Source organism: Nycticebus coucang, chromosome 3 (genome assembly GCF_027406575.1).
Source record: "Nycticebus coucang isolate mNycCou1 chromosome 3, mNycCou1.pri, whole genome shotgun sequence".
Lineage (NCBI taxonomy): Eukaryota > Metazoa > Chordata > Mammalia > Primates > Lorisidae > Nycticebus > Nycticebus coucang.
Window position 1 is genome coordinate 150,989,791 of NC_069782.1, and position 14,328 is coordinate 151,004,118.

Genomic DNA, 14,328 nt, shown 5'->3' on the forward strand with positions numbered 1-14,328 from the left:
GACAAACCATCCCAAAGAAATGCTTTCCCCCTTGGCACCTGTCCTGTATTTGCCTAGCAGGCCACATCCTGCTCTGACCCAAATTTGGGGGCAGATTCCTCACATGTTAATTCAAACTTTCCAAGATTAATATCAAATCCACATTGAGGAAGCTCTTCAGAATCTTCAAGGTTCACCTAGAAGGAAGCTGGAAATTGTATACTAATGTCAGAGCTTTTGCACTTGGGCCATAGCCAGGTTGTTCATATGGCAATCAATCAAATACAACTAAGTTGTTCCCACAGATTAGCCACTGACTGTTAGCAAAGTTCCTCTATCTTGATTTATGGCAACAGGAGAAATGTACCACCCTGGAGGACACACCTCCTTTTAGCTAGTAACCTATAAATGCCAGGGAAGCTTTTATTCAATTGAGAAGAACCCAGCAAAATGGGGATCTCCACAGTCATCCTTGAAATATGTCTTTTACTGGGTCAAGTTCTAACTACAGGTATTTTGTCTGATTTTTATATTCATTAATTTCACTCCTGCAAGCCCAAAGGTGATAAATTCTATCTACTATTTGCCATTCCAAGGGAAGTTTTGGATCAAGGGTGGAGCAGTTATTTGCTGATAATTGTGACTGTTTTCATGTATTTAGAAGGAATGGCTCTTTGTTTTGTTTTTTTGGGTGAGAAATACAAATGGTTGCAGTTAGAAAAAGCTAATCATCATGCCAGTGTTTTCAGTAAATCATTCAGCTATGGAAATGATTGGTTGGTCTTAGAAAAATCCTTGAAGTTTAGAAAAAGTGTGTGTGTATTAGTAAAAGGACGTCAAACCTAGCTGTAATTGGTGAAACACATAATTTTGTGCACTTTGAAAGTGGGCAGTGAAGATTCCCTCTGTAAATACTCATTACGTGACTTCTTTCTGCAGGTGTGTCTGCCTTGAAAACCTAATTTTGCTCAGCAAACATTAGTTGAGTAGCAGCATGGACAAGATCTTTGAGATCCCGAGTCTGTACCTGTCATACACTACTTTAGACCATGAGAGGCTCAGTCATTCTAGCGTGGCTGGGTGTTCTTAGACTATTGAGGGATGAGCATGAACAAGCCATTGGCAACTCACTGTGATTGCAGCACCTCTGTATCATTTTACTGAGGCACTAAGTAAATCAGACGAGTCCCCGGACAGCCTGTTCTCTCTCGGTTTCTGTCTTTCTGTCGCTGCATCCCTCTGGCTCTGTCTCTCTCTGTCTCTATCTCCCGTCCCCTCTCTCTGTCTCTGTCTTCTCTGTATGTCTTTCTCTGTCTCCCCATCTCTCTCTCTCTCTCTCACCTTCCTGGCATCTGCTATCTCCTTAACCTCCCTCCCTTCTTCCCTTCTTTGTCCATCCTTCCCTCTCCTTTCTCTTTCTTCCTCCTTTCTTTCCCTTCCTCCATTTCTTCCTTCTTCTCTTTCAACCCCACTCCCATTTTTTTCTTTTGTTGGCGTCACCTTTTGCTAGATTCATGGATTGCAGGGTAAAAACTGCCTGATTTTTCCAGAGCTCTCGCTGTCCTCCAAAGCTCCGGGGGGGAAGCTCTGCAGATGAAGGTTTATTTGGGAGACTGCTTTCATGAAAGCGACATCTCAAACTGAGCTCTCAGGCCCATAGCAGGTGACAAGTGTGTGTGGAGAGGCTGGCCGAGGACGCCTCCTTCCCTTCCTGTCAGAGGACCTTGGGGAGTACCAGCTCTAGGTGGTCTGGGGACATCAAGACTGTTTGAAGCTGGGAGGCAGCGTCTCAGCGCAACTTCACTGGTACAAAGTTAACCCTCCAGATGGGCTGTGGGTGGGTGACATGAGCCCCTGAAAGACGGGGCGAATTGCCCTGTCTTTATCTACAAAGCGGGAAAAGGCCACAGAGCTCTTGGGTTGAGGGAGTTTGTAGTTTTACCATGATGCTAGGTGTATGCATTTACATATGCGTGCGTGCGTGCACGCACACACACACACACACCACACACACGTGCATGCCTGTGTTTACAGGAATGAACTCTCCACAGAGTGGAGCTATATTCTCTTATTTAAATATGCTGATAACCCAAAAGTTAGGTTCAATTAATCTCAAATAGGAAAACTGAGGCTGAGAAGGGTTATGTGGCTTGTCCGACAGGCAGCAAGTGATGAGTGGCTGGGCCAGGATTTAAACATGGGTCGAGGTTTGCTAGCATTCAGGTAGCAGTGTGGGCCCCTTGGCTAAGAAGATGGGCCCTGCAGTGGAGATTCGTGCTGGGGGATCAAGTGGTGGGAGCTCCTGTCAGCTCTGATCATGCCCAGGTCTGTACTGGAGGATAAGAGCTGTGGGTAATTGCACTTACCGACTGTGCAGCCTCCACAAGACTCAGTTTACTTCTTAGTAAAGGGGGTATATTCTAACCACAGGGTTGAGGAGGAATTAGGTCATGGCACAGTGTCTGGCACAGAGAAGGGGACTTGGAACCATCCAGTGTTACTATTCTAGACGTTTTTAGGTTTTATCCACATGTAACTTCTTAGATGTAATGTGTTATCTTAGAATCCATCCTGGAACAGAAAAGAAAAGTCTGGTGAAATCCAAGTAAAGCCTGGAGTATGCACTTAGCAGGAGCATACCAGTGAAAGTTTGTAAGCTGTGACCTCTGCGCCACTCAAACGTTAAGATGTCAGTATTTAGGGGAGATTGAGGCAGGGGTATACAGGAACTCTCTGCAGTATCTGCTACTTTTCTGAGAAACTAATATAGCTACCCTCCCCCATTTTTAAACTTAACTTCCCTCCCTCTCCTTCTTCAAGGCAAATGTTTTGCCAAATGAGAATGTAATAATTGCTTGTAAACTGGTTCCTGGCAGATTGTTAATCCTCAGACTTACCCTTTCTGCAGTTTAACTGTGTTTTTGATTAATGCCTTAAGAGAGAGACATTTAGGCATTGTGAGGGTATTTCCTATGTGGATGTCGCTTGCACGGGGGGGGCAGCTTTTCTGGGTCACCTGAACAGCCGCCACGCAGACATCTAAGCGCTGATCAGCACAGCCTCCTTTCTCCAACTCACCTTTATCGCGCACAGGCCGCCGCGCTCTGCGACCGGCGCTGCCCAGCGCTACCCAACAGCGCCCCCCGCGGACGCGCGCCGGCGTCACAGCCTGGCGTCCCGGGCGGTGCTCGCGCCCGCCCGCGGCTTCCTGTGGCCGTGTCCCCCGACACCCTGCCGGACAACGCGGCTGTGTTTCAGCTCCCCACACGCTTCCTGCTGCTTTCTGCCCCGGTCTTACTTCTTCTGCCTGTTTTCCAGGACAGCCTGCAGCTCATCAGCTTGTAATACAAAGCAAGTCTCGCCTCCTGATCTCCGGTAGCGCGCCTCTGGTCACGGTCATTTGTCACTTGCTGTTCCCGCTACTGCTATTGAGAACAGTCTCTTCTTACTCTCCTCTGCCCCTTCCTCCTCCCCTGGCTGAATCCAGCTGCTCTGCTTAAATCCACAGACACTGTCCCAGGCACGTCTGTGCTCCACTGATGCACAGGCTCTCTCTCTCTCACACACACACACACACACACACACACACTCACTCCTAAGTGCACACATACACAGATGCACGGATGCAGACATGCACACAGACTCACACAGGGATATATGTACACATACGCACACTCAAAGACATATATCTGTGTATAGATACACAGACACTCACACAGAGACACACAGACACACCATCGTAAAGGCACATACTCATTCAGAGGCAAATCCGTGACACAGACATACACACAGACACACATTCACACAGGGACAGACATACACACAGACATATATCTCACAGATACACACACAGACACACGCTTGTACTCAACTCACACAGAGACATAGACCTTGACACACAAACACACAGACACATTTGTTACCACGCCGATAGACACGAACAAATACAGAGCCAGATACACAGAGACGGCTGGACCCGCAGGTGCACACGCACAGACACACGCTCATCCATACCCACACAGACATACAACTCACACAAACACAGATACGTGTTCACGCACAGAGTCATGCTCATATAAACACACACTTACCACCCAAACACACAAAGGCAGGGCAACACACTCACACAATTACACGCAGACACACATGGACAAGTAAACACCCAGATACAAACAGACACAGACGCACAGAGACACACATGTGGACACACAGGTGCGCACTCACACACACACAGTCTGTACTGTCCTAGGAGATCTATCCCTATATGTGAATATGTCTGTATGTGAGGGTGGAACATATATATCACTTACGTTCCCCCAGAGCACCTCAGCTTAACTTTTGTACGAATTATCTGCAGATATTTTTAGGGGTCCTGCTCTACTGGAAGTCCCTGACCATGCTTTGCTCACTTAGAACCCAGCTTGGTAGCTTGCACCACCAAGAACCTGACAGAAGACCGGGCTCACCCTGGCCAGGATGGAGCTGCCGAAGGCTCCAGGCACCAGGCTCCCAGGTGGCAAGGCAGTGAGTGTGGCTGTGAGCCACCAACTTCATGCCTCTGCCAGGTCCTGAGCTATATTTCTATGTCCTTATATATATTTTAAGGGGAGCTAAACACTATATATCAGGGACAATGTTAACCACATTCTCACCGTTACCATGTATAACTGGTTTAGAATGTTTTGCTTTTTTGACAAGTTAAAACGGAACCTTATTATTTTTGAGGCACCACAGCGGAGTTGTATAACACACTTACCCTGGAGGTCAAGGCACTTGACCTCAGATACCACTTTTGCTACTCGCTAGCTGTGGGACTAGACTGTAGACAAATCATTTCACCTCTAAGCCTTGGATTTTTCATTTATAAAAGAGATTTGTGGGATAATGTGCCCACAAAGGATTTGGCGACAGTAAAATGAGATACTACACATAAAGCACTTAGCGCAATGCCCGGCAAATGGCATTTCCTAAAAAAAACCCCCCAAACCAGTTCCTCCTCGCCTTCTCATCTTGCCCCGTTGCTTCCTCTTCGTCCTTTGCTTCCTCTCATCGTTTAGCCTTATTTTGTCCCTTTATCTTCAATTTCTCTTCCAACCTTGTTCTCTGCCTTTAGTCTACAACCAAAATTCCTTCCCAACCTAAAAGAATCTGCTTCTCACATTGACTGCCACCCAGGGCTCACCTTCAACTCCAAACCACAACTTTTAGGGCACAGCTAGTGCAGACAGTCTAGGAACTGGAGGAGAATGGAGAGGAAGAAAATAAAAAGCACAACCTTGGTCCCTGAGATTTTCATTGCTAAATTGTGGGATATTCCCTTCAAGTTATATGTATGTGAGTGATACCGTTTAATGTACCACTTTGTATAATTTACCATTATATTCTAACCATTTTAATATGCCATCTACAAGTTTTCAACCCTGAGGTTCTTTAAGTTCCCTTTCTATAGTGGGTAGCCCTGTGAAGATCAGCTTTGGCCATGAACCTTTGTCCATGTTATAGAAATTATTATTTCCTTTGACTGGGTTATTAGAAGTGGAGTTACTAAATCAAAACGTTGACCGTTCTTAAGGCTTTGAAAACATACAGATAACTTATTTTCCAGGAATGTACCAGTTCCTACCTACCAGTAAAAAACAAGATTAGCAATTTCTATACTTTCACCAGCTCTGAAATTATTGTTCAAAAACTTTGGCTGAATTGCTGGACTAAAAATGACTTATAGTCATTTAAATTTTCATCTCTTTGCCTCTAGTGAAGGTGAACATTTTAAAGCCATCGATGTTCCTCTTCTTTGAATTGTCTTTCTATGTCTTTTCTCCACTTTTTTTGAAAGTTAATGCCATCTCTACTGACTTACACGTACATCTTTAACTCTCTCTCTAATTGGGGTATTTATACTTGCCATTGGTGAAAAATATTTTCTCAACAGTTCCCCTTTTCATTTGGATTTTGATTTCTTCTGTGAATACGTTATAAAATATTTAATATTTTATGTCATTTAATTTATTGCTGTTTTCCTTTGTGATTTTAAGCCTAGAAATTTCTAACAGAAAGCTGATAAACATGTACTTAGCTTCTTATTTTTGTCTTGACATTAGTAACTAAATATTTAAAAATAGTTCTGAAGTCATGAAAATTATTTTGCTCTCTCTCTTTTTTTTTTTTTTTTTGTTAAACAAGAGTCTCATTCTGTCACCCTGGGTAGAGTGCTGTAGTGTCATAGTTCACAGCAACCTCAAACTCTTGGGCTTGAACAATCCTCTAGCCTCAGTCCCTCTCCCCAGTGGGTGGGTTTACAGCATGCGCCACGTAACTGGCTAATTTTTCTATTTTTAGTAGAGATGGGGTCTTGTTCTTTTTCAGGCTGGTCTTGAACTCCTGAGCTGAAGCATTCCATCTGCTTCAGCAGCCCAGAGTGCTGGGAATATAGGTGCGAGCCATTGTGCTTGGCCATTTATTTTGCTTTTTGATATAAAGCAAATAATTGAATTAATTCTTTCCTATATTTTAATTTTTATAACTATATGTTTAAGATTCTTGAGCTAATAATACTTTTTGAATGCATCTACATCACAGTAATCTGATGACGTAGTGTAATTGCCCTTATACAGAGAAGGACACCAGGAGTGATGAGGCTAACTGACTTCTTCATGTTTAGAGAGTAAGTGCAGGCCGCTCCTGTGGCTCAAGGAATAGGGCACTGGCCCCATATCCCGGAGGTGGTGGATTCAAACCCAGCCCCGGCCAAAAAAAAAAAAGAGAGTAAGTGCAGAGCTTGACCTTGAACCCGGGCCACAGGGAATGCAGGTGCCCTGATCCTTTCCCATCATATTTTTTATTTTTCAAAAATTTGTCTGTTTTGTTTTGTACTTTTTATTTTTCCAGATATACTTTAGAATTATTTTTTTAAAGCACCGGTCAATCAAAGAAAAACTAGTCGATGGGAATTATATTAAACCTATGAATTATTAAGTTTGGTGATTGACATTTCTATGTTTGGTGTTTCCATCTGGAAACCTGGTTCATCTCTGTCTGCTCAGAGATGGCCAAGAGGCTTTAGGCAGGTTTTGTCGTTGTATTCTTAGGAGGTTATTTTGAAGGAGCAGCTGATTCAGTTCTCTACTTCCCCAGTGCTCACTTTACCCCATATCCTCCCTGTGCCTGGCTCCCGTCAGCTCATCCTTCCTGGTGTAGCTCAGCAATTACTTGACATGAGGTCTAATCATGGGGACCGTCTGCTGGACCCCTGGGCATCCTGCAGTTGGAGCCCTCAGCTCACAATGCTCCAATGTCTTTCATGTATATCTCACCCATGAGGGCAAATTTCTGAGGGTTGGCCGAGGCATTGTATAATCTCAGTATTCTCCCTGCCTACTGCAAGAGCATCCAGTAGGTGGTCAATAAATGATTATGGACTGAATTGTTTCCTATCACTCTCTTGAAATGGGGGCTAGAGTTTCCTTTACAAATGTCACGGAATGGTGCTTTTCAAACCTTAGTGTGCATGAGAATCCTTGGGTGTGCTTGCAAAAACCTGTGTTATTGGGCACCACCTCCAAAGCTCCTGACTCCTGAGTCTGAGGGAGGCCCAAAAAATCACATTTTTGAGATGTTCCCAGGTTCTGGCTGCTGTTGCTGATCCACAGAACCTACTTGGGGAACCGTAGTTCTAGAAGAACTCTTTTGTAACATGACCAGGACAAGAGGTTGGCTGGCTATGTAAAAAAAGAAGTTGCTTAAATGGGGAATCATAAAATATGACACATACACACTTTCAACTTCTTGTTCTAACTTAAAACATACGATAAACACACTTGGACTTACCAATTTGTTGATGTGGGCATCGCCCTCAGTAGAGATTTTCTGTACTTCTGCAATGTCTTTCTTGCATAATCCACATTCATTATGCATCACCTATAATCTCTGATTTTAGTTTCTCTAAAGAGGAGCATGAAATTAAAAAGATTCACAAAGTAATATGAGCACACACGACCCCCTGCTGTTTATTCATCTTTGTCTCACCCATCTGATTTCTTTTTAGTGACTGAGTTTATTTAGTCTTTCCAAAGCATCCCACCATATCTTTATAGGAAGACTTATTTCTTTTTACACCCATATTTCATTAAGTTATTTAATATTTAGTTCAATTTAAGGCCAAGAACAAGTGGGCTAATCAGGTTTGGGCCCCAGCCCTGACGCTGGATGATCATAGGAGGTGGTTGGATGGAGGAGAAGTGGTCAGGTGTGTAGCAATTGGCCCAGTCGCACCATGTCCCGCCAGTTTATAGAGGATGGGCTCTAATCAAGATTGGGTAAGAGAGTGTTCTGTCTATTGCTCTTTCATCTACAGCTGCTAGATTTCTAAAATAAAAACACATGCTGGGTGTGAATTTCAGATAGGAAACAAATAATTTGTTGGTGTGTGTCCATGCAATGTTTGGGGTGTTCTTATACTAAAAAAGTATTTGCTGTTTATCTGAAATTTAGACTTAGCTGGGTGTGGCAAACTCTTCTTTCCTGCATTTTCTCTTGACCCCTGTCTAGGCCTCCTTGCATGTAGAGCTGAAATAGCCTCTTCTCTCTGGATTCCTGCTGCCCTTCTCCCAAGCTCCCGAGTTGCCCCCTCTGAGGTTCCCACTCACCCACTCTGTGCCCCTTTGAGGCCTAGATCAAATTAACAATTACCAGCTGCCCACGTAGTCCGTGAGCCTTATTATCATAGGATAAATTCTCTCCTTCTTCCCTGACTTTTGATGCTTCATGTGAGATTATTCCACATGCACTGAGTGAATTCATTACCGAGGGACGAGCGCAGTGGACCTTGGAAGTGTGACTGACGTAGCTCACTCCCCTGCTCTGGTTAACAAGGGTATCAGATTTAACTCTTGTTTTCAGAGGACCTCTCACTTGGCCTTGTTTCTTTGTACTTTCAGCAACAGCGACAACAGCAAACCCCACAGAAACTGCTTGGAGGATAACTGGTAACTTCATATAAACCCTGGGGCTGGGTGGTTGTGGTGCTCAAGCCCACCCCTAAGAACTCAGGAAGGACTGATGCCGAGAGTCCTGCTGGGGGTTAATGTGGGACAAGAAGGGCCCCCTGTGATGAGTTGCCTGGGTTCAGTCCTTCACCCGCTTCTTCTTGCCAGCTGACAGGCCCTGTGAGCCTCTGTGATTGCCTCTGTCCACTCACGTCTGTCCTATGATCTCTGTGGCTGCCCCTGATCCCAGGGTGCCCCATTGGGTGTCCAGTGAGGGTGGTGCCCAGTCACCAGGGCAGCAGAGGTACATGGGGACAGCAGCATTGGTCTGAGGTCCTTTGGATATAATCTCTTATCTTTTCTCTTCTTTCCTAGAATTGGCAACAAGTGCTGGAAACTCTGCCCCAGTTAATGCTTCAAATGGTAATGACTTCAATTCCATATTTCCTCAGTATAGTCCTGTGTATGTGTGCACGCGCGCTTATTTGTATGAGACTACAGACCATAAATTGGATCAAATAGTTCCAATGCTAAAAAAAAACTAGGAGGCAGAAGAGTTCAGTGGTTAAGAACAACTGCCTGAGTACAAATCCTTTCCCGGTCCCTTACTAGTCAGTTGAATCTTGGGTGACCTTCCTGCACCTCAGTTTCTACATAGGGAGATGGCTAAGATGACACATATAAAGTCCTTGAATGTGAACTGAGGTGCCCATGTGAGGAAATGCTCAAAACCAAGGCTGTGATTAAGCTTCCAACAATTTCACCTTTGGGTGTGAGGGAGGGAGAAGAAATGTTGCGGGGGTGCAGTTGTGAAGTACAGAGTGACAGGCATTTTAGAACCAAGTCTAGCTGTCCTGCTGAGCCCTGGAATGTTGCTCTGTATTCCCAGTGGATCCTGTCTGGAGAAATTTCCATCCCAGTGCTGGGCTCACCCCGGCACTTCAGTAGGAGGGACAGGAGCTCCCATGGGCAGAAACTGACTTTAGAGGCTGGGCTGTAGGCAGAGTGAAAACCGATGGTAACAATGCCACAAATTAAGCCCTTCAAGTCATAAGATTGGTCAGATTCTACTGCAGAGTCAGGACCGGTGAGCTTATTAATAAGTTCAAATGCTGAAACATGCCGAGGAATCTGTGTTTCAGAATGTCAGGTCTTTTCAGGTTCCTTGCTTATTTGTGTGGGGCTCTAGATCTCACCAAAGCCCAAGACCTTGTCCTGTACAAGGGACAGGGCAGTGAAATCTTTGTGCCTCTTTCTAGATTTGGCCGTGAGGCTAGTGAATGGAAGTGACCGGTGTCAGGGCCGGGTAGAGGTCCTGTACCAAGGCACCTGGGGCACTGTGTGTGACGACTTCTGGGACACCAATGATGCCACCGTGGTCTGCAGGCAGCTGGGCTGTGGCTGGGCCGTGTCAGCCCCAGGAAATGCTCAGTTCGGCCTGGGATCAGGGTCTATTGTCCTGGATGATGTGCGCTGCTCAGGATATGAGTCCCACCTGTGGAACTGCCCCCACAACGGCTGGCTGTCCCATAACTGTGGACACAATGAGGATGCTGGTGTCATCTGCTCAGGTGGGCCTCAAAGAGAGAATACCAATTTTGTAGCAGAGTCATAAGAGTAACTATTCCTATTCCCTCTAAACCAGGGTTTCTCCAGGAGCATGGAAATAACAGTAATAACTCGGAAAATACCTCTAAGTGCTTCAGTTTCCTTCTCTATTAGCTGAGGGGAAATACCTTACCCTTGTGGTTTGCCTTAACCAGTAAATGAGATAATGTAGGTGAAATGCTTAACAAAAGGAGTGGCAGAGATGGTGTAATCATGATTTTATTATGATTTTATTACTATGGCACTTAACATCTATTGCATGCTGATGATGGGCCCCAGTGAGAAGGATGAGAATTTTATCTGCGTTTTTTCATTTAATTCTCCCAATAACTTCATGAAACGTAGTGAGTCTCAGTAAATAATCGTCCTGTCCTTTTATGGGAAAGGAAAGGCATGTCATCTTCTACTGTTTCTGTCAACATATTGCTTGACTTTTATGAACTAAATGACCCAGTAATTGCTACTCTGTGCTTTTAGTAATTTCATTCACTCAGCTAAGAACTAGTAAATTCATTCAAAGCCTTCAACTTCCATGCCAGAGGCTCATAAATACACGCTAGTTAGGCTAAATATTCTCAAAGAAATAAGAAAAACAACAGGTCTCACATTTTTGTACAAGCCTAATTAGCTTTTCAATAGTGATGAGAAGTCAATTTGTCTTTTATTAAAATAACGAAATAGCTACAGCAAAAAATATGCAGAAACACATGCAGAGGTGATCACAGAGTATTTCATTTTTAAACACCACTAGTTTAGCATTTTACTTTGACTCAAGAAAGAAATCTTCACCAATTGGAAATAAATTTCACAAATGTTATAGATGGGTTGATGGAGAGTTGCGCATAGTTGCTGCATCTCAGCTGTGGGTTCAGAGGTGGGTTTCTTGATCACGATTTCTGTGGATGAAACACATATGCCTGATTTTCCTTTTATTCCTTTACAGCTTCTGAATCGGATCTCACAACACCTAGTAAGTACTTTTTCCCATACTAGTTTATGATTTATTTTTTAACCCTACATGCAGATAGTTATTTGTGTCTCAAGAACAAACTGCCTTACTGAATTTTAATGCATGTTATATGAACTGCATGAAAATATGATTTGTGTCTCATCTAGAAATACAAAGGTAATAGAAGCTTCTTTCTACTGTAGCATCAACGGGCCACATAATTATGGAATTATGTATGTATTATGTTCTTTCTCAATTTTATTTTGTGTCTGCCTTGAACTTCAGAGCACATCAGAATCAACTAGAAGATTTTGTTTAAATGCGGGTCTTTGGGACTCACTTTCCTCTCTCAAGATACCCTGATTTGGGTTGAGGCTTAGGAATTTGCAGTTTTAGAGAAAACACATGTTTGCAATGTAACTGTGGAAAATTTGCTAAGAATTGACAAGAAAGTGACAGGAGACGTGTGTGTGTGTATACACATGTATGTGTATGTATATTTAAGTGCTGCCTATTTTTGTTTATCGTCAAGTGAATTTAAGTTTCTAACATTTTCCCAAATGCTTCTTAGCTACATTGCAAATTTGACTTGTTGATAAGAAGGAATTTTTCATAAACAGATTGCTGACTTTGAACTTCTAACACTGAAATCTCAGTATGGCCTCAAATTCATTGCCTCTTCATTTGGCAAGAAGCAGTTCTACAGGGGAACAAGTCCTCTGCCTTTGGGGACTTAATGTCCTCATGGAGAGATAAACCTATCAATGATCACTCAGGCACAATGACAAGTATGAGAAACTCTGGCGCAAGGGACATATGGTAAGAGAGATGTGAGCGAGTCATCAGGAGGGGCTGTCCTCGGAGGAGGTTGCAGGTCTGGAGCAGGTGCAGCTGGGCAGAATGGTGAGAGGAGCTTTTGCCTGTTACTCCCAGCACTGCTGTAGGGAACTTAAAAGTAACAGACGCAGGCTTAGGTTGATGTAGCCACTGTCCCTAAGCCACCGTACACTCCCGTCCTCCCTGTTGCCTTAATGTGGGATCTGGTCAGAGTGGTGTCCTGAAGGGAGACTCTTCCTTGTTCCTGCTTTCCTGTCTATGCCCTTGACACTTTAGGATAAAAGACTTCCCATTAGTGAAGATTTGGAAGTGCCAGCTGCCTTTGGTGGTAGGATGTATTTGTCTTTTGGAGCAAAAGGGTGAAGAGCAGGTGTGTGCATAGCTCTCGGCTCAGATTTGGGTTTTATTTGCCTTCTGACTCCTAGTTCTGGAGAAAGCCAGGTGAGGCAGGCTGCAGACACGACTGAGGAGGACATCTCTGGGGAGCTCATTCTTGGATGTGTCTTGAATCGGCATGTTCAGCAGTGAACACACCAGCACGATGTCCATCCCTGTACCACCCTCACACTGGCCATTCCCTGGGGGACAATAAGACTCCACAGTGAGGCTCAGATGAGGCTCCCATCCTTAAGCCCCTCTGAGAATGATGCAGACTATAGGGCATAAGAGGATGAAATAACCTGTGTGCTTGGGATGTATGGCCTGGGAGCACTTCCTGCCTTCTTAAAGGTAAGAACCCTGAGGATCAAAATGGTCTTATCTTGAATGGTACAGCAAGACAAATAGAAAAGGGACGTGGCACAGTCTTGGTCAATGCTGCTCGTTGACTTCCTGTTGAAGACTCACCTTTGGTGGGTCATCGAAAGTAGAGTGGCACAGACCATCTTCCTAATACCAGCAAGAACTGGGGGGACTGGGTTGGTAGCAGGCATTGGCTGTGACAGGAGGCAGTAGATGATGGTGGTCAAAACTGGGGGCAGGGAAATTAGAGTCAGAGTGTCTTTGTTCATGTTTATAATGTCTGTGCCTCAGTGTTCTCACCAATAAGTGTGGATGATGGGGTGGAGGTAGGATTAAATGAGAACACACCTTAATAGTTAGACATAGTAGTGTGTGCAAGAACCGATGAAGACGTAGTAAGTCTTCAATGAAGGTCCGTCCAAGTTCTTTCCCAGAGGCCTCCCCGAAGGTCTCTCTTCCACATCAGGGAGTAGCCTGCCTGGTAGGTGTGGACAGGCTTGATGAGACCAAGTTTATTTTTATATTCAAACTCTTGTCCAGTTTTTTTTTTTTCCACAGAGCAATAAATACCTAACTCAGCATGTCCCAAAGTTCACCCGTAAAGCTGTCTCACATACAGAAATGGGAAATTATAGCTCAATGTACCTTTACTTATAAAATATTCATTACAAAATTTTACAAACAGGTGGAAAACACACAGGGAATATTTTATAAATATTTGGTAGACTATTTTAGCTGCAATTTTCCATCTTCTCTATGTATGGCAACTTTATGGGCAACCTTCAGGACACCTTGTAGATGAATTTCTCACCTTCATAAGATTTGTGGCAGTGCCTGAGTCCAGATGGAAAGGCATCGTATCCCTCAGAGAGCACCTAGGTCTTGAGAGATCTCTCTGTGGCTTTTTGTGGCTGAGCCATCTGACTATCTTGGGCACTGATCTAAAGTGGTGGAGATCACCCTGTCTCTATTTCCTGGAAAACGAACAAGTGAAACCTTCTCTCTGTAGGTAATTTACCCTCATTCTCCAAATGGTAGTTGGCGTCATCTCCAACTGTATAGCTGATTGTTGAAAGAATACAAGTTTGTCTCGATAATCCGTGAAAAAGGGTGTATTCAGCATGTGTGGGTGTAGCACAACCAGAAACCACTGGAGTGTTCTGTTCCTTGCTGGGGAGGGGACTGTCAAGGCTAAGAGCTCAGGGTTTCAGTGTTGGATACAGATCTTAG

At 44.2% G+C, this 14,328-nt stretch overlaps 1 protein-coding gene across 10 annotated transcripts in view; it reads left to right on the top strand.

Moving 5' to 3' along the window:
- The first annotated feature begins 389 nt into the window (after window positions 1-389).
- DMBT1 (deleted in malignant brain tumors 1) overlaps window positions 390-14,328 on the top strand; it is a 61,575-nt gene continuing 47,636 nt past the window's right edge. For 8 of the 10 annotated variants that reach the window (XM_053584736.1, XM_053584739.1, XM_053584741.1 and 5 more), the window contains exons 1-5: window positions 390-490; window positions 8,916-8,963; window positions 9,339-9,386; window positions 10,223-10,534; window positions 11,515-11,541. In XM_053584736.1, coding sequence (XP_053440711.1) covers window positions 430-490; window positions 8,916-8,963; window positions 9,339-9,386; window positions 10,223-10,534; window positions 11,515-11,541 — 496 coding nt within the window. In that variant the 5' untranslated portion in view covers window positions 390-429. The remainder of the gene's footprint in view (window positions 491-8,915; window positions 8,964-9,338; window positions 9,387-10,222; window positions 10,535-11,514; window positions 11,542-14,328) is intronic. The other 2 variants (XM_053584744.1, XM_053584745.1) reach the window with 1 other exon arrangement.